Source organism: Panicum virgatum, chromosome 9K (genome assembly GCF_016808335.1).
Source record: "Panicum virgatum strain AP13 chromosome 9K, P.virgatum_v5, whole genome shotgun sequence".
In the NCBI taxonomy this organism is placed as follows: domain Eukaryota; kingdom Viridiplantae; phylum Streptophyta; class Magnoliopsida; order Poales; family Poaceae; genus Panicum; species Panicum virgatum.
This window is the reverse complement of record NC_053144.1, coordinates 57728707-57750952: the sequence shown is the minus strand read 5'-3', so window position 1 is coordinate 57750952 and position 22246 is coordinate 57728707. Positions and strand designations below refer to the sequence as shown.

The window sequence follows — 22246 nt, the reverse complement described above, 5'->3', positions numbered from 1 at the left end:
CGGCGATCGGCCGAGCCTCCGCGCTGCCGCTGTCTGTGGGCTCAACTGCATTCGTTGCTTTTTCTCGGAAAAGACCGAGCTACAAAATCCATTCTTCTGCGACATGCAAAAGTCGTTATCCAAAACGTGCACGCGTGTCAACCACTGCAGGCAGGCCCACTGTGGCCCACGGCCCGCGTCCAAAACCCAAGCCCGTTCCGTGCTCCCTCCGCCCCCACGTGACAGCGAAGCAGAGCTTTCCGTCACTCTCATCACCCTACCCACCTCCTCCCTCCGCCGCCGCCGCTTCCCTCCGCCGCCGCCGCCGCCTCTCCTGCCGTCGCCATGGCAGCAGCGCCCACCGGCGGCCCCGCCGTCACCGCGTCCTCCTCCTCCTCCTCCTTTCTCTCTCCGTCGCCGTTCTCTCTCAAGTACCGAGCTCCTCCCCGTTCCCTGTAGCACGCACGGTGCGCGTCGCGTCGTTGTTCATCCGATGGATGCCTCTAACCGTGACACGCGCTTCCAGGGCGTCGAGGATCAGGCGATCAGCCACCGCCGACCCGCGGGGAGAATGCCTGTCACCGTCCGCTGCGTCAGTAGTCTGCCGGCCGCCGATACATGTACTACCAAGCCCTGATATACTTCATCGCTAATGGTTTCCAATGTCCATCCTGCTCGCTGAAATTCACGTCTCAGTTCTAGTCTCTATTAGGTTCCGTTTGAGGCGTCCAGTCGAATGCTACAGGTGCTAGTTCGAATTAGGGCATTATTCTAGTTTTCTGTTCGCTGTGGTATCTCCTTGTTTGGTTGGTGTTGCGGTCATGTACGGAGTTGCCTGGAGATGTTGTGGGAACATAAATACGGATGTTGTTTCCTGATATTTTCTTCCTCCTGTGATCCTGTCCTGAAGCTTACAAGACTAGTGTCCCGCGCAATGCCAACATGGCCAAACTCCAAGCAGGATATTTGTTTCCTGAGGTTAAAAGTTACTCTCATCTGTTTGCTTTTTTTGTTGATACTGTTCTGTGATTTAGTTTCTGATAGTATTGATTTGTTGACTATCATTCAGATTGCCAGGAGAAGAGCAGCTCATTTGCTGAAGTACCCTGATGCTAAGATTATAAGCCTTGGGATAGGTGACACTACCGAGCCCATTCCAGACGTCATAAGCCTTGCGTATTTGATCTACTCTGCTTACATGAATTAACTTCTAATTTTTCAATAAGATGCGCAGCTTGTTCTTTGCGCTTACCTTGTATTAGCTCCTTATCTTCAGCTTCATGAAATCTTGTGATGGTTGTCAATGCAGAAACTAAGGGCAGCAATTGCTGCAACCTACTATTCGGACCTTGGTATTGAAGATTCAGACATATTTGTCTCTGATGGTGCCAAATGTGATATTTCTCGTCTCCAGGTACCAAAATAACTCGCCTCTTCTCTTTTAGGCTTGTAGCTCGTGTTAAAAATGTTTGCTAACAAGTTTCCTGATTCAAATGTTCCAGGTCCTTTTTGGATCTAAAGTGACGATTGCGGTCCAAGAGCCATCGTACCCTGTAAGAGAGTTGTTTAATTGGCTTTAACTCTCGGTTACTTTAAATTTTGAACTTTGTGTGATGATAATGGTGAAAATAATTCTTTTTTATTGTTGTTTTCATACTATTACTTTTGGCTTAGCTGTTACTACTTCAGCAAATTATCTGGTGAAAGTGAAACATTGGCCTTCATTTTGACAGGCATATGTTGATTCAAGTGTTATCATGGACCAAACTGACTTGTATCAGCAAGATGTTCAGAAGTATGGGAACATTGAGTACATGAGATGCAATCCTGAAAATGGATTTTTCCCTGATCTGTCAACTGTCCCACGAACAGATGTAATTTTCTTTTGTTCGCCCAACAACCCTACTGGTGCTGCTGCATCTCGGGACCAACTAACAAAACTAGTCAAATTTGCTAAGGACAATGGGTCCATCATTGTCTATGATTCTGCCTATGCTATGTACATATCAGATGATAGTCCAAAGTCCATCTTTGAAATTCCTGGAGCCAAAGCGGTAGGTTCTGTGTTCCAATACTTAACTTATTTATACTGCATATTAGAAACTTTTCACCACTTTGTTTTTTTCTCCAAAGTATTCAGTGCCATGGTTATGAAAATAAACTCATTTTATCCAAGTAAATCGAACTACACTTTTGTCATCATGGTTTGTTTATGTGCAGGTTGCCATTGAGACAGCATCGTTCTCAAAATATGCTGGGTTCACTGGTGTCCGTCTAAGTTGGACTGTTGTCCCCAAGGAGCTTCTTTTCTCAGATGGACATCCAGTTGCTAAAGATTTCAACCGAATAGTCTGCACTTGCTTCAATGGTGCATCAAATATTGCTCAAGCTGGTGGCTTAGCTTGCCTCTCTCCAGAGGGTCTGAAGGTAGAATGTCAGTTTGTTGAAATCTTCAGATACCCTAGTTTTTGCTTATGCCTGTTTGTTTCCCGTGCAGGCTATGCGTGATGTTGTCGGCTTCTACAAGGAGAACACTGAAATAATTGTCGACACATTTACATCGCTTGGGTTCAATGTGTATGGTGCCAAGAACGCTCCTTATGTGTGGGTGCATTTCCCTGGTCGCAATTCGTGGGATGTGTTCGCTGAGATCCTCGAGAAGGCAAACGTTGTCACTACTCCTGGCAGTGGATTTGGACCAGGCGGCGAAGGCTTTGTGAGGGTCAGCACATTCGGCCACAGAGAGAACATCATTGAAGCTGCTAGGAGATTAAAGCAGCTGTACAAATGAGTACCATCACAGCTTCTGTATCGTACTGGAAGGACGGTACCAATAAGATGACAGCTGGATTTGGAATGCCAAATCCGCTCAATGAAGCTACCAGGAGATATTAGAAGTGAAACTTGATAATTTCGTAGGCTTTTTTTTATGGTGTTACTCCATTCAAGCCATTTCCAATTTTGAAATAATGCTTCTTGTATCCTTGAGACATTTAAATCACCAATGGTTATATGGCCTATGTTCTTTCCCTTATTGTTCATGCTGTTGCTGTTTCGGAATATCTTGGTTGCATCACATGTTACGCAAGCTTACTAAACAAAATCAACTATAAAGTATCTCTGCTCAAATCTTCTTTTGATATGTATATAATTACTGGCAGGCAGCGGTGTTACACCAGTATCTATGGAAGTTGACTGCCTAGAGAGAAGGATTCATTGGAATTTGAGCTCTAATTACCTCGGCATGGAGAGAAGCGAATCGTTGACTTCGTACGATCACTTCTGTAGTTTTACTGACACAGGATGCTGAAACCATGTTTTCTAGATCTATGACAGCGCTGATGTTCACACAGCAGATGCCAAATTCCGCCGGGATCCCACAGAGAACGCAATGTGCTAGGAAAACTGAATTTGCCGACAAAGGAAAGAGATCATAGACATCTATTGTTATATTTCACAGATCACATCAGCAGTGGCAGTGATTCCATCGACAGGACCAATCAAATTTGAAACCATGAAACTGGTATAAAGTATAAACTTATTAGTATCAAGAAACTTTAGAGAAAAAAGGGGGTTCTGGAACCAATGCCTTCCCCAGAAGGCTACCGATATCAAGTTACTGGGCCAGTTGCATCGTACTGTACGAAAAGCTGTTAAAACGAAATCAAGACTGCAACGGAAAAAACCCAGCATTGCAGTCGCTTCCAGGAAACATAACTTCGTCTACTATGAAAATGAAGTTCGATAACTTTGGGGTATACATCAACAGGTCACAGCATAAAAAGAATGGCATGCAATACAAAATCTGTCATAACACCGTGATCAATTTACAAGAATCCAGCGCAGACAAGTTCACATCATTGCACAGTTTCTCATCAAAGCCAATAAAATGTTACAAAAACAAGGAAATGGTGAATAGTATCAGGCCCTCCTCTTCAATGATTTAAATAGAAGATACAGATGAAGCAAGGGCAAAATAACGAGTGTAAACTGATGTCTAACTCCTAGCAACCCATACCTTGTTGAGGATTTTGAGCTCACATATAACATAACTAGAGTTTCTTGCTACCACATCACCACTAATAGTAAGGCAAACAAGAAAGCAAGGTAATTGCCTCGGAGGACAACCATATCCTATCCTGCTGAAGGACCCTGATATCTCATGAATAATTGGACACCTAATGGTGTACTGGAGGCAATGGAAAATCACAACCATTCAGCCAATATGAGAGAATACAAGAGATTTCAGCGCGACTAGGCATGAGGGGGGAGACGTTAGTCTAGATGGGCAAGTGGTGGTCCAGAAGGATACGTTTCGGTATTTAGGATCGGTGTTACAAAAGGATGGCGACATTGATGAAGATGTTAGGCATAGAATTTCAGCTGGCTGGTTGAAATGGCGGCAAGCTTCTGGCATCCTTTGTGACAAGAGGGTGCCACAAAAGCTAAAAGGCAAATTCTATAGGACAGCAATTCGTCCGGCGATATTATACGGTGCTGAATGTTGGCCTACAAAAAGACGACATGTGCAGCAACTGAGTGTAGCAGAGATGCGGATGTTGCGGTGGTTTTGCGGGCACACACGGAGGGATAGAGTCCGGAACGAAGTTATTCGGGATAGGGTCGGGGTGGCACCAATTGAGGAGAAACTTACTCAGCATCGGCTGAGATGGTTTGGACATGTCCAACGAAGGCCTCCTGAGGCGCCGGTGCGTAATGGGATCCTTGAGCTAGTCGATAATGTAAAGAGGGGTAGAGGTAGACCTAAACTGACGTGGGATGAGTCGGTTAAGAGAGACCTTAAGGATTGGAACATCTCTAAAGAGATAGCTTTGGATAGGAGCGCTTGGAGACTAGCTATCAATGTGCCTGAACCTTGAACTTATTTCTTTCGGGTTTCATCTCTAGCCTACCCCAACTTGCTTGGGAAAAAAGGCTATGTTGTTGTTGTTGTTGCTGCTGCTATCATGTTGACCAATAACTTGAGTTCATTCATTAACTCAATTTCTAGCAGTGTAAGACATAACTTATGCCAACAAATAAACATAACATCATTTTCCTAACATCTCACATTACAACATATCCATCCCATGATCCCAACCCAAACTCCTGCTGTCACCCGATTCTACAAAAAGAACACTTCAGATTCAGACCCAACAGGATCTAGAACGAAGAAACAAAATAACAAGTGGAATTGTACTCTAATTATCATGTGGAAGTCTTCACAGCCTTGAATGCGGGGTGGAGCAACCCAAGCTCACCCTTCATCTTGAGTGGGTTACTAGTCTCATTCCTGATCCTCTTCACTCTCCTGCTTGCAAGCGACTTGTGCGTGAACCCATACATCTGCAAGATCTGGTTATCCCCAAAATTGAATGCACGGTCCATCTGTTTGAGACAACGCTCAACAGGGTAGTCCCCAAATTTGCCGCAAGGCTTGCAACCGACAAAGTGAGTGACGAGCGGCCACCGGTGATCCCCAAGCCCTGGCTTATAATTCTCAAGCATCTCCTCATACCTATCAACCAAGATGCCCCAGTAGCCGTGGAGGTAGTACCCATTCTCCAGGTACACCTTGTCACCCCATTTCTCGCGCTGAGTGGCGAGGATGTACACCATGGCCGACTGATCATCAGCCTCAAATACTGGTCGATCCTTCAAGGACTTGGTCAGCACCTTGCCAGCCTCAATGCGGACAGGGCCCTTTGGCCCCATTGGCGCCCAGGTATCCAGCATATCAAGCGACCACTGGCAGTTGCGCAGCAAGAAGCTGCCAGTGTTGAGCCCAATCCAATTTTTGTCGTCGTAGACCATCTCGTCCCAGCCGTGCATGACGAGGTTGTACGGCCCGTAGCGCTCCCATGGGAGCTCGAATGCCATGTCGGTGAACATGGCGTCGGAGTCCATCCACCAGAGGAACTCGACCTCCGGGTGCGCCAGGAGCAGCGCCCGGATGAGCGGGAGCTTGGCCCAGAATCCGGCCATCTCGGCGTCGAGCAGCGCCATGTTGTAGAAGATCTCGATGCCGTGGACGCGGCAGTAGTCGATCTTGTTCTTGATAGACTTGAGGAGGTAGTGGTCACCGACGGGGTTCTCGCAGGGCTTGGGGGAGGAACCGGTGACGAGCAGCACCCGCGGCTTCACGTCGTTGAGGAAGGGCGGCGTCTCCGGGTGGCGGCGGTGCCAGGCGGCGCGCTGCTCGTCCCAGTCGGTGATCTTGGGGCCCAGCGTGTAGGGCGGGTCCCTGAGCGTCCTCGGCGGCGGGTCGGGCTCGTCGTCGCCGCGTCCGGAGGAGGAGGAGGACGTGGTGGTGGTGGTGGTCGTGGCGGAGCCCCTGGACCTGGCGTCGTGGTGCTCGGCGAGCGCCCGATGCGGGTGGGAGACGAAGTGCTGGCGGAGCTCGATGAGGTCCTGCTGCGGCGTGCCGAAGCGGCCGGCGCCGACGGTGCCGCGGAGCACGAGGACGGTGAGGAAGAGGCAGACGACGGTGAGCTTGGCGTTCCGCGCGAAGCGCTGGATCTGCCGCATCCGGCGCTCCCCGACCAACCGCGCCGCCCACATTTTCCCCTCCTCCGATCAAACTCCGCCTCTCTCCTCCTCGCAACCAAACCCAGACCAAACCACCAAATACAGAAGGGGACGCAGGAGGAACCGAGGCGGCGGCGAGCAATGCGGCGCCCGCGGGGCTTGAGAGTGGCAGGGGAGGAGGACGAGGCGGAGGCGGACGAGGAGGTTTTGAAGCGCGGAGGGGGATGGGGAAATTAATAAGGGTGGTGGCGGTGTGTGTGCCGGCCCCGCCCGCGACGAGTGAGCGCGCACGTTGTGGGGTGGGGGAGGCGCCTCGGGGAGCGGATTGCGTTGGCTGTCTGGGGGAAGGAGGAGGAGGGCGATCGGTTGGGGGGGGGGGGGGAATCGAAATCGAATCAACCCCGCCGCAGATTGGGGGGAGAAGAGGAGGAGGAAGAAGAAGGCGAGGCTGGGCTGTGGTGAGAGAGAGAGAGAGAGAGAGAGGGCCAGGGGGGATGGGGAGCAGCGCAGGACGACTCGGACACGAGATGCGATGCTTCCACACCTTTTTACCCCAGCGCAGACGCGGACGCTTAATGGGATCGATCGCTGTTTAACCTCCGGTTTGGTTCGGTGCGGTGTGTCTATGGCGGGTGGGCCCTGGGAGAGCGCGTATGGACAGCATGGGAGGCGTTGGTTAAATTAACCACTTTAATCGGTTGATTTGCCGTCATGACGGTGGAGGGAAGTGACCGGGCTTGCGGGTTCGAGGGTCTCGGGTTTTGACTTTTCCAGATTTTGAATGCGACTACAGTAAGGTAGTAGTAAATTATTAGTACCATAATTCTTATTTTCTTAGAAAAGTACCATAATTATTTTTCCTAGAAAAGCACCACACTTCTTTGGGGGCTTGTTAATGTGTGACGTGTCATAACCAGTCGGGGCTACCAACTTTTTACTCTTTTCCCTGTGTGTTTTTCGTACGCAAGAGCGACGGAAAGCGACTGAAAATGTTGCTGATGTCAACGCGCCTGCGGCGCAGTGGTAGGACTCCCGTCGCGGAGGCTACCTACCGGGTTCGATTCCCCGCCTGGGATTGCCCGGATGTGGCACCGGGTTTATCCCTAGAGAGAGTACCGAGGTGCGTGTGTGTATAGATGTGTGGTGTGTGTGCATGTGTAAGTCTCGGCAGGTGCATTTTCGGATTTTTCGGTAGTCCATCTATGTTGAGCGCGCGGTGGTGACCAACTGAGTCTTATTCTGGGTGCTTTCAAAAAAAATGTTGCTGATGCAAGCGTGGATCGGAATATTCTGCAGTCAAACGGTGAAGTTCATGAATGACAAACAGACTAATGGACTCGTCACACGCGAAGCACCATTAAAATTTTAAAGATGCCGGTACTAGCCTCTGGGTTGTTTTTTGCATGGAAATGGATTTGCTGCGCTGGAGACCCGCTTGCGTCACACCGGTGAGAGAGAGGGAGTGGCCGTCGCTGCTCATCCCATCACTCGCTACGCGGTGGTGGTGGCCAGTTGGAAGCCAGGCCAGGGAGGGAGAGGTTGCAGCCGGCACATGACGCGGTGACTTTTTCCAACGTCTAAAATCTATCCGCGTCCCCGTCGCGGGACCCCCAGCTCCTCCTCCGTCGCCACGCTCCACCAAAAGCCCCTCCTCTACGTCGCACCTTCCACCGACGTGTGGGCCACCGCAATACCGGCCCCACATGTCATCGTGTACGAGCGGGCTTCTTCCGGGTAGAAAACAGATCAGGGAGTGTCGGTCGTGGAGCCCTCGCCGTTCGTCGACGGCGACGGCGAGCAATTAAGGGACCACGCCGTGATTAGTTAAACTTAGCGCGTTAGGGTTCGCCTGTGTCAGCAAAATTGAGTTCCTACTAGAACCCCCAATGGCCCGTTTGTTTTTGGGTTTTCGTTTTAGGTAGGTGTGAGCGGCGAAAAATTTTAAGGCCTCCCGGCACGTGACGTCACCTTTGCGTACGTGTATTCGTAGAAGTGTAAGTGTGCGTGCATTATAAATGTGTGAGTTGTACTGTATAATTAAAATAAAAAACCTTAGACCGAACACGGGGTTAGAATTTGTTGTCTTAAGTGGCTAAGTGCACGCACCTATGCGGCTCTGATAACGTCGTTAAGAAGCTTCCGAATTTCCATTAGCAGAAAAAGAAAATGGTTCCGGGCTCAGTAGCACGGCTCTACCTCTGTCCTTTTTTTTGCCGCATGGTAACTCGTAAAAGTCGAGCCTGCCTAGAACATGTGATCCTCGCTCGTAGCGATCTGGGTAGAAAAATGGGTTACCCTAGAAAAATCCCACACCCAATTTGGGTGGAAAAAATGTTACAGTGATACATTTTTTTACTACATAATTCCTGTAGATCTTTCTGCCGGCTCTACTTTGTTACACTGATGATGCGCGGCAATGCAGATCCGATCTGCCTGCCGCTCAGCGAAAATCTGGGCATCGCTCAGCGGCGATCTCTCCACGGGAACTCGGGAGAATTTGACTCCTCATCAGCCGCGATTATTATACACAAGTGCCTTCCGGTGCTGCCACCAGTGCCGCCCAGAAGCTCGCACGCACGTACCCAGGCCGATCCACCCCCCCCCCCCCCCCCCCCCCCCGATTTGTTTATCGCGGCTACTTTACCCCGGCCGGCCACTTGCCGGACCGCGCCAAGGCACCGCGCGGTACGTAGGAAGAGGCCACCGGGACAGAAAGATAAACGGCAAGCGGATCCGAGATTTCCCAGCAGGGCTCCTCCCCCAGAGAGATCTTTCCGGCTTGATTGATGCCTTCCGTGCCCCGACTGCCAGCCAGGTGTGCCGACCTCGCGTGCGCCGCATCAATCATCGCCGCTCGCCGGCCGTGGAATCGGCGCGCCGACGTGAGCACGTTGCGCTCTCCTCCCCTTTTCTGTTGGCTGTCTTGTTTCTTCCGCTGCCGGCAAGAGACGACGCCGCGTTCTCTTCCGGCTGCCGCGTTTTCTATCCTCAAAAGGGCCGGCACCGGCAGGTCGTATTGGGCTCTTTCCGGTGCGCGAGCGAGACTGTGACCCGGCGGCCGTCCACGCCCGGCTGGGGGTCGTGCGAGGGACACCGGCACAGCGCCGTACCCATCAGTGCAAGACGTGCGAGCGTCTACAGAAGGGAACAACCAACAGGTATGCTTGCAAATAGCGTTCTGAACTGACAAAGGTGCACATGGGTATTGTATTAGGCAATGAGCGCACCACGCGCAAATAAGAGCAGTGCGTACCGGGATGGTAGACACCGGTGGATGTTATTACCATACAAAATAAAAAAAACTAATTCAACAAAATTTTAGCATCTTCGTCGGAAAAGTATACATGTATGAGAGGACCTTCTGAGCCCAAACTAATAAGCAAAAAAAAAAAGGTTTTACCAATCTGGAGGACAAAAAAGGGGGCAAGCCAAGGTCTTTTTAATAGAAGAAAAGACGCCCCAAAGATATTTAACAAAACGAACACCAATTACACCATCAAACCACCCATGGTGGTGTCCGAAAAATGGAAGTATGCAACTATTTGTCATCACGTCTATATGGGCCCTAGAGTAGTGTCTAAATGGTACAAAGCCAATGTAACGAGCACCAAGCATGCTAGTCTGGGACCACGCTCGGAAGATGCTTAAAACTGCACGGCCAATTGATCTGGAAACATTTTTTTTTTGCGTGGTAATGACCTGCAAGCATCGATGCCACTTCCCATTTCGAAATCTCCAGTACAAAAAAAAAGAGAGTTGCTTGGAACAACGGTCTGGAGTGCATGTAGATGATTCCCGGGCCTCCCTAGCTATACAATAGGGAACAACGAAATTAGTATAAAGGCTTGTATCTTCGATAATGCAGGTCAATATGCCCATAGTTCTTTATGAAAGCTTTATGTTTGGTAATGCATTCTGCGTGACCATATTTTAATACGAGTAGCCTAACCAATACTTCCACCAGTTCCAGGGACTAGGGACAACCAAACTATCACCTAGGTACAGAAGGTCACACGAGTATAGTTCTATGAAGGATAAAACAATGTCATCACCTAAACAAACTTAACACCAGAGTGGATTACTATCTGTTAATTAATTCTGAGAACTCTCAGAAAATTCTCACCCACATTTCACATTTTTTTTAGCAGACTCACACTTCCAATGGATGTGCCACCACACACTAATACCGAAAAAGATAAACCAACTCAACACTAGTTATAAGTGATCACTTTAGCAACATGTTGGATGAACAGAGAAATAATCAGGAATTTACATCTATCTATAAGAACTTAACATATTTCTTTTTGACTTGGTTGTTCCTGCAAAGCTACAAGCCACTTCACACTATGGGGCAATGTTCAAAAAGGCGCTAGGCGGTTTCTAGGCGGTGACCCACCGCCCAGAGCCTAAGCGAGCTTAGGCGAGCCTAGGCATTTCAAGGCGATTTGCTAGGCGGTGCTATATATGTAGATATTTCTTGCCATACACATCAACTATCTCTAAAAAAAAGGAAAACTTGAGAATAATGGGCCTAAAGTTAGATAGAAAGCCCATCAAGCAGCCCAACCCAAGTCTCAACCCTAACTTATCCCTAGCCTCAACCTTATCCTCCCCACCCACCCTCCTCCTCCACCCGTCTCTGCCGCCCAGGCCGCCACCCTCCCGCCCCTGCTTCCTCCGTTGCCCAGGACGACGTCGCCCGCCCGCCCGCCTATGCCGCCGCCCTCCTCCTCCTCCTCCTCCTCCTCCTCCTCCTCCGCCACCTGCTCGGCCTCAGTCTCCTCCGCCACCGTCCAGCACACGCCGCCGCCGCCGCCGCCGCCGCCTCTCAGGCTCCGACATCCTCCACCGCTGCTTGCGCTTGATGTCCCTTCCTCCCTCGCCGGCGCATGGCGTCCCCACCTGGCGGATCTGCACGGCGGCCACCAGGGATGGAATTGCGGCCATCCTTTCACCGCCGACGAGCTGGCGCCGCCTAGGGGACCGCCTACCCCCATAGGCGAGGCGGGGACCCCTCGCCTAGAGCTTAAGCGCGCCTAGGCGGCCGCCTAATTCCGCCTTCTTGAACATTGCTATGGGGAGGGGATTTTTAATCTGGACAAGCACATAGGCAAGCACAAGTTCTGCATCTAGCCAGAAGCAATGAACTTATGATATCTCCATATATTACATCAGCTATAGCCTGCTGGTACCTTGATTCTCAAGGTGTAGGTATAACAGTGGGCCTCGATGAGAAGCTCTTAGATCTACTGGTGGGTGTATTTACTGAAGTGTTTCTGCTATACCTAAAAATCAAAGGAAAATATATTGTTGTTTCATCCTTTTCATACTAGTTAACAGTGCAAATTAAAGCCTGTATGCAGACCTGTGTACTTATAGCAACAAACTGAAAGCAATAATAAGTTTGCAACACAAAAACAGGTGAAGTTTCAAACCTGCAGCATTGGACAGCAGTTACTGCGAGGAAGTGGTAATTATTATCAACGCTTCGTGGTTGTTGTAGGGTACAACTGAACCCAAGCAAATTCCTCTTTGTAGCTAACATTTTGGTCACATGACCCTTCACATGTGTAAACAGCAATTGTTGCCCAGTCAAGTGAATCTGGTTGGTTTCCCACACCAAAATAATAAAGCAATTGTGGCATTATCTGGAAGCAGAACACATATTTGTAAGTAAATGAGAAAAACAGAACCCTTACATTTGGATCTTAACTTTTAATTTGGTGGTACTGAATATATACACAAAAAAGAATTAGAACATCGATTGTTGCAGTTGTAAGGCTATGAGATATTAGATATATTACTGTAATGAAAAATGGACTGTGGTCGACTGGTCGTAAACTATAAATTTGACCAACCTGAAATTCATAGCATAATGGACCTTTACAGGAGCTACATGATGGAATATCAGCATTTGACGGACACCCAGAAGATAGTGCCCAGAGAGGTTTAGCATTTGGTTCTCGACAATACCTGCCCAATACATGTCATGCATAATATTCACAATAGACTTTTCTTGAAAATAAGTATGCAGTGGAAGTAATAAGTTCAGTAACAATAGTGCTATTTCTCAAAACAGTAAGACAAAATGCAGGTGAATACGTGGTAAACATAGGCATAGAACAGAACTTATGCAATCAATAGAAATACCACCTCAAGACTTGGTTTGGTGCTCTTGAGACACGCTCTTGAAAAGATGCCCATCGTTTGTTGTCAGCATCAGCCTAAACAGATATAGCAGTAAATAAACAAAGTGATCAATATAAGCAGAAGTCCAACAGAGATTATCCCAAAGAAAGCAAGAGAGAAAACGGGTCTCAAAACCTCAAATTGATCCATCCATGACTGCGTCATAGCATCTGGTTTCCCATGTCTGTGCATTACCAAGGACTTGGAGTTATTTTCATCACAGCTATCAGAATCAAAGGTACCTTCAAAGTCAATTTCTATCTCAAATTCTGGCCAGGAAGTGCTAGCAGGAACTGCAAGTAGATAAAAAAATGTCAGAAAATCATAATTCAAATGTTAAGAGCATAAATAGCTTAAGTAACTCATGCATAATCACCTTTTCCTATAGCCGGCAGAACAGATTTTGAAGGATCAGAAGAACTGATTAACTGGAGGCAGTCATTTTTATGACCAGTGCGCCAATGCAGTGCCTGCCAAAGAACAATCAAGGGCGTTTATCCAAAATACGTGCTCATGTCAGAGATCAATCAATCGGTGTTAAAATTTGACATATAATACCTGATGTTTCTCAGAACAGTATCTTGTTTTCTTGCAGCTACTACAAATTTTATCACCTTTCCAGGTACCACACCAGTGACATACAGGAGCTGGCAACACACAGTTGATCATTCGAAAGAAATCAGTAACATCCAACTAACTGACATGGAGAAAAGGCTGCACACTGGCAGAAACAAATAAATATTATAGATGGCAAGTTCAATAATTCAGCAATTGAAGATATGATCCGGAAATGCAGTCACTACCAAACATATATTCACATATTTAGCGTTATTACCTGATGAAGAAAATATAGCACCAACTGCCATGCAACAGCCAAGAACATTACCTCCTGGACATAGTGGCTTGTCAGAGCAATCATGCTTTGGAGGTTCAGTTGAGTAGAAGGCATTAGTCCGTGGCAACTGGCACCGGAAAACTTTGATGCTGCAATACAATCCACTTCAAGCAATCAAAATCAGAAGATCTCTGAACAAAATTAGTAGTCATAGGACTTGCTGCACCTTCTACATGGATTCCCATGCCTGTGATTCCACTGTTCATGCTGATCCCGGAGCAAGCACGCCATCGATGGGCACATGAACACGAACAGCGTTCGGTGGAATGCTGCAGCATTGTCCTCAATTGGGGCATAAATCTAAAAAAACGAAACCAATTATAATCAACTTATTTGGGTTCGACATCCAAATAACAAGTAATCAAGTGTCAGCGTGTCGCAACTTTACTACACACAAAGAAATCACCTGGAGGACGAACTGCATAGGCTCGCCACAGAAACCACAGCAGCTGGATTTCCCGGAAGGCAAGTTCACGGGGTCCAGCCATGCCTGAATAAACCCACAGGACCCTCGTATCAAATATCAATACACTGCACTGCACAAAAGATGGAGGTCAACACGATCGGGTTGGCGCACGAACCGGGATGCCGCCGGCCTTGCTGGGGAACAAGTGGCGGAGGAGGAGGCCTGGGCGCTTCGGCTTCTTAAGCACACCAAGGGTCACTTCCGCCTCTTCCTCCTCATCCTCGTCGTCGTCCTCGTAATCCGCTGCCGCGGCGGCGGGGCCCGGAAGGGGCTGGTGCGGAATCACGGTATCGTCATCATCCTCATCCAGGGAGGTGATGCGGAGGCCGCGAAGTTTATCGGCACTGGATTCCATTCCCGGCGGCGGCGAGGGGGGCGGCGGTGGAGGCGGGAGTGGTGCCGTGCGGCGGCAAAATGTCTGCTGCCGTGTTGGTTTGGGGCTTTTGGGCGCTGATGAAAAACCCTAGCCCTCCCGGTCCGGCTCAGCCGCTGAAGCGAGCTACAAAACGAAACCGACCGGGCCCAACGGCCCGTGTCGAGCCACCGAACTCCGAACCCAAACGGAAAAGGCGGCGCGCTAGGGAGACTCGCGCTCGGTTCCCATTTGCTGGAACGGGTACCCCGTTCCTCCCCAAAACCCTTCCCCCCGCCGCCGCCGCCGCCTCCGGCTAGGCCTCCGCCGCGCGCCGGACATGGCGCCCGTTGCGTCTCCAATCCGCGACCTCCTCGCCTCCTTCAGCCCCAGCGCGGACTTCCTCGCGCTTTCCTCCGGGGACGGTCGCATCAAGGCATGGAACCTTCGGAACTTACGGTCCTTGCGTTTGCTCTTGGCACTGAAGCTATGGGCTAGCTCACGCGCTCTCTTTGCCGTTATCGCAGGTATGGGACGCCGTTCGGGGCCGCCTGCAAACGGAGTTCGCCGACATCCCGGCGGTGGAGGCCGGTGCCGGCGCCGAGACGAAGCGCGGCCACCTCGCCCTCGATTACACATGCATGAAGTGGGTACAGCTCTCCGGCAAGGTGAGCGAACCCCATGTTGAGCTGTTACAGCTTGTGATGTTGGAATGCGCTCTTATCACCTGCTTATTTTTTTTCTTAGCTGAAGAAGAGGAAGGCCGGAAGCTCACTGCTTGTGCTTGGAACAGGCAGTGGGGATGTACTAGCCCTCGATGTTGCTGCTGGACAGTGGAAGTGGAAGGTCAGCGATTGCCACCCTGGGTAAGTTGGTTTGTTTATCTCTTAATATCTTAATACAAATGCAAGGCAAAACTGCAGTTTCACTTGCTGAAACGGGCAAAGCAATAAATTGAGTACAGATTAATCTATAATCGTACTAACAACAACAAAATAAACCAAAACACATTGAGAAGCATACTCATATTGTATCTTTGGCCCTGTCACTGTTTGGAATTTTGATGGTAATGTTAATCTCAACAAGTTTGAGCTTACACATGTTCTGTTATTGGAATCCTTGTTTGATGTGTTTAGGGGTGTGACGGCTGTAGCATACTCGAAGCATGGGCGGATTGTGTACACTGCAGGTGCTGATGGCATGGTCTGTAGGATTGATGCCTCAGATGGGTCAGCCCTGGGGAAATTCAGATCTTCCTCGAAAGCAATATCTGCATTAGCTGTGTCATCAGGTATATCGACTGTGAAATTGCTTCTTGACTTATGATTGTTTTTGCTCTATTGTACCTCCTCTTGTAATAAATTATATTATGTTGATGCGACACCACTATGAGGCCCTGTGCCACCAATACTTGGTTAATTTTGGTTCCACTTGTCCATTTTAATTTGGCTACAAATCTGGCAGGCACATGGACTCAGTGAATAATATCTGTCTATCTGCATTGACACTTGTATGATGTTTTTATTGATATATGCTGCTTACTGAAATGTGTATTTAATAGTATAATATGTGTACTTTTTTGTTAAAGTCCTTGTAGGACCCACCTTCCATATATGCACTCAATACCTAACATTTTTCCACCATCCTTCACATTAACGAATCTCAGCTCGTATTTTATTACATCAGATGGAAATATTTTGGCAACAGCAGCTGGCCAGTTGAGGACCTTTGATACTTCTGACAACAAAAAGATTCAAAAATTCTCTGGGCATCCGGTGAGTATGTCTTTTCTTCTCTTACCTACTGTTATTCCTCTAGTGTTTACAGTTATTTGTTGTACCTAATAACTATCTTTTGCTGTTGCACCATTAAAATTTCTTAGGTTGCTGTGAGGAGCATGGTGTTTAGCAATGATAGCCAGTATGTTCTGTCATCTGGTATTGGGGAACGGTATATTGCCATTTGGAAGTTGGGTGGTGGTAAAACTCAGAGCTCAAACTGTATACTGTCTATGGAGCACCCAGCAATATTTGTAGATTGTAAATGTTCAGACAAAGGAGAAATACATGTGTTGGCTATTTCTGAGATTGGTATCTGCTATTTCTGGTCTGCGTGTAACACTGATGACCTGTGTAATAAGAAGCCTACCAGGATCACATTGTCGGAGTCCTCTCTATCAAGGAATCAGGCATTCTCGATATTCGCTGCAAAACATCAAGGAATGGGTGGACCTAATTCTGCCCATGTCCTGCTGGCCTATGGGTCTGTAGTAAAACCATCTTTTGATAAACTTTTGCTTTGTTATGGTACGGACATTAATCTGGGCATGTCTCAAGATGGAGTTCTCTTGCCAAATACTCAAACCACCATGGCAAAGAAAGACCAATCTGTGAAGAAGAAAGGTATTGTGATACTGTTTGTTAGTTACATGGTTAAAATTTTATCTTGCTTGTTTGCTGCACCTGCTTATTGGGAATTGCACAAATCAAAAGAATTCTAAAGGTTTTAATAGATAAATCTGGTACTAGATTGTGCAATTTTCTAAAGGGTGAAACATGGAAGCACTTTTGGAATTCTATTCAGAACACAGTATTTGATAGCTACTCTTGGGCTGAATCTTGATTATCTTCTTACAGAAACTGTCACTGCTCTAGATCGAGCCAATGCTGAAGATGCCATACTTCCTCTTCCAAAGCTCCATATACAGGAAAAGAAAAGGAAACATGGTGTGACAAAACCCAGTGGTGACACTGAGCCTTCGATTCATAGTGACCTCACCACTACAAGCCCTATCCAGAAAAGAGGTAAAATAATCTATAAGTAGTTTCCTCTTCTTTTCCAGTTCTGCATAAGTAATGAAACGCTGCATGATGTGTAGTGTGGATATTTTGAAGTAGCTGTTTTCCCATTCACAGCTACACATTGTAGGTTATTATTCAGGAGCTGTTACTCTAGGTTCCAGTAAATGCATGTGTTGTTTTATTTATCTGTCACCATGTTGATGTCTCAATTAAACAGTTTGGTAACTGCACTCGCTCTTCTACTTGTTCAGTTGTCGTGGAAAGAATCGAACGTGGCATATGCGTCGAAGACATGATGAGGAAGTCTGGTGTCCTTGATACTGGAGTATATCAGAGCATTGAGGGCCATCCTGGCATTCCAACCGATATTTTTTCTGGTTTTTTTGGTGATGGCAGCGTAAAAGTCGATGCTAATTTACCCAGCAAGAAGGTTTGTGGAACTGAATTGTATTTCCATGTTCCATCATATATTTGTTTACATGTCTACGTTATATGTTTTATGCTCATGATGTTCTATTGTTCAACAGATTCGGGCGCATCTAAGATCATTGAAACCTGGAGATGCTTGCAAACTTCTTGAAAATTTAATATCTGCATGGAAAACAAGGTGCCCAAGACTCCCATGTATAAATTTGTTCACCATTGTGTTTTCATGCTGTATATAACTGTGTATTCTGTCTTGTTTGTGGATTTGTCTTCCCAGATCTGGTAGCACAGAGCTTGTTTTGCGGTGGATATACTGCCTATTAGTCATTCATGGCCGTTTTATTCACACTGAGAAATCCACAAAACTGATGAGCAACCTTGAGAAGGTATGGTTTCTGTCACCAGTACTAGCTGAAACATGCTGGATATCTAGTTTTCTTTCTGTAGCTTTTGAATACTTTGCGCATTATTAGGAACATCATATAGTATCGACTTATTGTTGTTAATCTCATGGAATAATTTCGTAATTAAGAGAGGTTTTGCTATTACCTACTGTCTTCTAGGTTAAAAATGGTTGAAATTAGATAACAGCAGAATGTGGCTCACTAACTTGGAGACCTCCATTGCAAGTATGAATGGTTGGTACGAGACTTTGCTTGTCATACTAAAAGATAAAAGAATAAAACATGCATTCAGTGGCCATCTTGTCCAGAAGTGATGACAACGCTAAATCGTGGTGGACAGGATTGAACAGTTATTTTAGGTCCAGTGACTGATATTAGAGTATGACACAACAGCAGAATGTAGTTTGTTGGCTTGAGAGACCTGCAATGCAATTAGCTTTGCCTGGCCATACCAAAGGCTAGCAGAATGTGCATATATATGCATTGGGCATTGGTCACATCTCGTTGAGCAAGTGGCAACAAATGCTAGCTTGTTGTGATATGGTTCATTTGCCTTCTTTAAGAATTTGCATAGCTTGTTGCAAGTGGCAACAAGTGCATTTGACTGGTGTGGACAGGTTCTCTGTTCATCAGATCTGCATCGTAAGGCCTAATGTTGTTATTTTCCATAACCTGGATGATGATGTTCCTTAATTCCTCCCTGTACTGCTTGGATGGTTTAGATGGCAAGTTCAGCAAGATGGTTTCTGCTCAAGAGATCTCTTGACAGTTCAAATAATGATGTTGATTGCCCTTGATGGCTATTATAGTCACTGTCAGAATATTGTGCAAATGCATATGGAAATAAGAGTCAAGGAATAATTCCAGTGTGAGATAAATATGGGAGTTCACATGCTATGTAATACTGATTACTAATAAACTACTGCTGGCTTCTGTTTCATTCCTAATAAATTTGGTGAAAAACACCACATTATTGCATGGCAGCATCTGAAACACAGGTAATCTCATAGGATTTGTGAGCATGTGAGTAACGTTTTGCATTCCATGAGGGGCCTAACTTTCGTGGAACATCAACATTTGTATATTTATTACTTCATCCTTTTGCCTTAGTTTCAGCACTATATCACAATACTCCCAAGTTTTTGTATGCCAAATTTGGGAGGTCTAATATGTCTGAACTAGCCAAATATAACCTGGGATTGATAATGTTGGCATGCCACTGGAACAAACCTGGAACCGGCTGAATCCAGGCAACATGGCTTTTTTTTTCGGTGGGGTCAAACAGTGCTTGGCATTTTGTGTTTACAAGTACAGGCTATTACCAGTTATGTGCAGAAAGGACTAACCAAGTCATTCCTTCATTTGCAGATGTGTGCAGAAAGATACACGGCAACTGAAGATCTACTGAAGCTTTCTGGCCGGCTTCAGCTAATAAGGGCTCAGGTTTCATATATCTTCAGCACTGGAAAAAAAAGTGAAATTGTAACTCTTCCATTAATCTCTAACCAAATGCTGATTTGAATTGCATCAGGTCGACAAGGCTGCTAATAATGCATCTGAACTGCCATCAGAGGAGATGCAAGTCGCTGATGTTGCTGCTCAGTCCGATGAGGAGGAAGATGAAGAAGTTGATGAAATGGTGTTCGGTCAAGATTCAGATTCATCGGAAAATAGCGATGAGGATGCTGAGTAGACTGTCTCTGGTATTCAGCATTCTTTTGTGTGGTTATTGTAGCATTCAAGCTTGCTGCCCCACAGTCAGGTTTCTAAAAGTAAGCAACACGGGAAGGTTGCGCAGAATTTTGACAAGATGAGGTTACATTTGAAAGGCACTTGAGTGGGTTTGTTATCTTTTTTTCTGACGACACTACATAGTAGTCTGACTAAGGCTTATGTTACCCACATAGTAGTCATAACTATTTCGAAAAGGCGGTTCACTCCAGTTGCATTCAGTAATCTGACGTGGTACGACCCAGCCGACTGCTGAGATGTCTTCATCTACAAATGTTTACAGCAGGCAATATTATGGGCAAACGTAGACAAGCAAACAGCTGAGAAAAATTCTTGGTTTTTGTGTGATGGTGAAGATAGGAGGTTATGAAACTCTATGTAGCTACACCATACGAGTCGAGAGATGCCAACCCAGCAGAAGCCTAAAACGCCTCCTCGCTTTTGATCTGGGCGGCCATCATCCTAATCCTTTCGAATTTTATTTACCACGAATTCTCCCACACTATCCACGGCGCCGATTCGACAACAAATCCATCTTGAAACGTTGACGAAATGGCAGCACACTGTTTTTTTTTTTAGGAAAAGGAAATGGCACTTGACAGCACACTTCGTGTTTGTGATGTGTTTTCAGATCCGCCCTCATTAATGATCGCTCGTGCTCGGCCAGCGGCGCCACCCGATGTGGAAAAAGCCGACGACCCCGCGCCACCTCTCAGGCCTCACCTCACCGGTCGCCGCTCAACGGAACCCCATCCGCGCGAGCCTCACCAACCGCAGCCACGAGAGACGCCTTATTTAAAGCCCTCGCAAATCGCCACTGCCCCCAGCAACGAACACAAGCAGCAGCTTCAAACCAGCAGCAGCTCTGCCACGCTCTCTGAGCTGAACAGCTAGCTGATCGTTCTTGCTCGGCCGATCGCCGCTTGCAGCAATGGCCTCCGCCAACAGTTGGACCCTCGAGATCGCGTCCCCGGTGGCGGCGGTCCGCCTGTTTCGCGCCGCCGTGCTGGACTGGCACACCCTGGCGCCCAAGGTCGCCGCCCACGTCGTCGCCAGCGCCCACCCCGTCGAGGGCGAGGGCGGCGTCGGCAACGTCAGGCAGTTCAACTTCACCTCTGGTCGGTTCCTGCCATCGCCCATCGACCAAGCAGTTTCACGCCCAAACCTTGTGTGATTCCTCTCCGATCAAGCAACTAATCAAAGCGTGTTGCTGACTCTCTGCTTCCGCATGCAGCCATGCCGTTCGGCTTCATGAAGGAGAGGCTCGAGTTTCTGGACGCGGACAAGTGCGAGTGCAAGTCCACCCTCGTCGAGGGCGGCGGCATCGGCGTGGCCATCGAGACAGCGGCGTCGCACATCAAGGTGGCGCCCGCGGCCGACGGCGGCAGCGTGGTGAAGGTGGACTCCACCTACAAGCTTCTGCCGGGTGTTGAGGTGAAGGACGAGATCGCCAAGGCTAAGGAGTCAGTCACCGCCATCTTCAAGGCCGCCGAGGCGTTCCTCGTCGCCAACCCGGACGCCTACAACTAAATCGCACGGAATGGGATGTGATTGCCCTTGCAAGTTCCAATACATATGCAATGCTTGGGGTTTCTTTCTCTTCTGTTTTTTAGGCATACGAAATAAAGCTGCTCTATGCGGTGCGTGAGCAGTGTGTGTAATGTGTGGACTTGAGACTTTGGAAGTGGTGTGTTCAATGGAATGTGTACCCACCATGGGAACAAAAGGTTAATCTACAAGGGTATTAGATTTTGGAATCCTATGCAAGTTTGGCTGAATTAGAAATCCTTGCTCGTTTCGAATTAATATTGGGAGAAAAACCTATTATTCTAGTAATAAATTTGTGACAATGTTTTTAAAAAACTATAATGCTAGGAGTTCTGCCGTTTAGTAATAAAGAAGTTATTGTTCATCTGAAAAATTGTGGGCATTCCACTCAGAGTAAACATGACTAAGAATAGTTACCAAGGACTAAAAGAACAGAGTAAACACCGGGCAATTATATTTTCAAACACTAGATGGAGAAATAAACACGTCACAGTCCGCAGAATCGGTGGTTCCATCACAGCTGGAAATAAACACTAGATGCTTCTTGTAATAAGAGATTTTGTTTAGCCAGGTCTAAGAAGAAAAAAGGATGGCAGTATCATCAACAATAGTCTTCTGAAACCAGTGGTTAATGTTTGTAGTCGTCAAATACCTATAGAGAATATGCATGCAGGGACGAGGCATCAAGCCTAGGCCCGAGTGATGAAGGATCACAAGTTTGGTGGTGTCACAAGGAGAGAGCAGCAAACACATTCGATTCGATCATCATTCGAAGACTATACATGGTGGTGTCAGTATGCATGAGCCATCGTCTATCGATGTGAATCCAACAACCGTCAGCAGTGGTCAATAGAAGATTGGACCGAAAATAAGTTAAATTTTAGCCCTGTCAGTCTGGCTGTTATGCTCCCTCTGTAATGACACTCA

General features: G+C 47.3%; 4 protein-coding genes and 1 pseudogene across 7 annotated transcripts; 3 read left to right on the top strand and 2 right to left on the bottom strand.

Annotated features, from left to right (window-relative positions):
* Positions 1 to 207: 207 nt before the first annotated feature.
* LOC120652673 lies at positions 208 to 3013 on the top strand (annotated as a pseudogene). Its single transcript, XR_005666633.1, has 9 exons — positions 208 to 417; positions 521 to 599; positions 890 to 957; positions 1049 to 1216; positions 1289 to 1393; positions 1482 to 1532; positions 1713 to 2033; positions 2200 to 2406; positions 2477 to 3013. The product of XR_005666633.1 is annotated as a probable LL-diaminopimelate aminotransferase, chloroplastic (transcript).
* A 1936-nt stretch (positions 3014 to 4949) lies between these two features.
* Positions 4950 to 7015, bottom strand: LOC120652672 (probable xyloglucan 6-xylosyltransferase 1). Its single transcript, XM_039930555.1, has one exon. The coding sequence runs from the start codon at positions 6538 to 6540 to the stop codon at positions 5188 to 5190; it is 1353 nt and encodes a 450-aa protein (XP_039786489.1). The 5' UTR covers positions 6541 to 7015; the 3' UTR covers positions 4950 to 5187.
* Positions 7016 to 9800: 2785 nt separating this feature from the next.
* LOC120652671 (programmed cell death protein 2-like) lies at positions 9801 to 14529 on the bottom strand. Of its 3 annotated transcripts, none has more exons than XM_039930552.1 (11): positions 14173 to 14528; positions 13998 to 14081; positions 13758 to 13891; positions 13583 to 13680; positions 13255 to 13343; positions 13073 to 13166; positions 12832 to 12989; positions 12661 to 12731; positions 12366 to 12480; positions 11943 to 12155; positions 9801 to 10316 (listed from the first exon to the last, which is right to left on the bottom strand). In XM_039930552.1, the coding sequence occupies exons 1-10, from the start codon at positions 14410 to 14412 to the stop codon at positions 11988 to 11990; spliced, it is 1251 nt and encodes a 416-aa protein (XP_039786486.1). In that variant the 5' UTR covers positions 14413 to 14528; the 3' UTR covers positions 9801 to 10316; positions 11943 to 11987. The 3 variants fall into 3 exon arrangements, with proteins under 3 accessions (XP_039786486.1, XP_039786488.1, XP_039786487.1); XM_039930554.1 differs by having other exon boundaries at positions 9855 to 10312; positions 14173 to 14529; XM_039930553.1 differs by lacking the exon at positions 9801 to 10316 and adding an exon at positions 11615 to 11792 and having other exon boundaries at positions 14173 to 14529.
* Positions 14530 to 14654: 125 nt separating this feature from the next.
* LOC120652670 lies at positions 14655 to 19996 on the top strand. Its single transcript, XM_039930551.1, has 12 exons — positions 14655 to 14845; positions 14937 to 15077; positions 15157 to 15275; positions 15546 to 15700; positions 16096 to 16184; positions 16292 to 16811; positions 17046 to 17213; positions 17462 to 17640; positions 17738 to 17817; positions 17914 to 18022; positions 19409 to 19483; positions 19572 to 19996. Exons 1-12 carry the CDS (start codon positions 14750 to 14752, stop codon positions 19731 to 19733), a joined length of 1893 nt encoding a protein of 630 aa, XP_039786485.1. The 5' UTR covers positions 14655 to 14749; the 3' UTR covers positions 19734 to 19996.
* Positions 19997 to 20583: 587 nt separating this feature from the next.
* LOC120648829 (pathogenesis-related protein 1-like) lies at positions 20584 to 21549 on the top strand. Its single transcript, XM_039925475.1, has 2 exons — positions 20584 to 20889; positions 21006 to 21549. The coding sequence occupies exons 1-2, from the start codon at positions 20703 to 20705 to the stop codon at positions 21299 to 21301; spliced, it is 483 nt and encodes a 160-aa protein (XP_039781409.1). The 5' UTR covers positions 20584 to 20702; the 3' UTR covers positions 21302 to 21549.
* Positions 21550 to 22246: the final 697 nt, after the last annotated feature.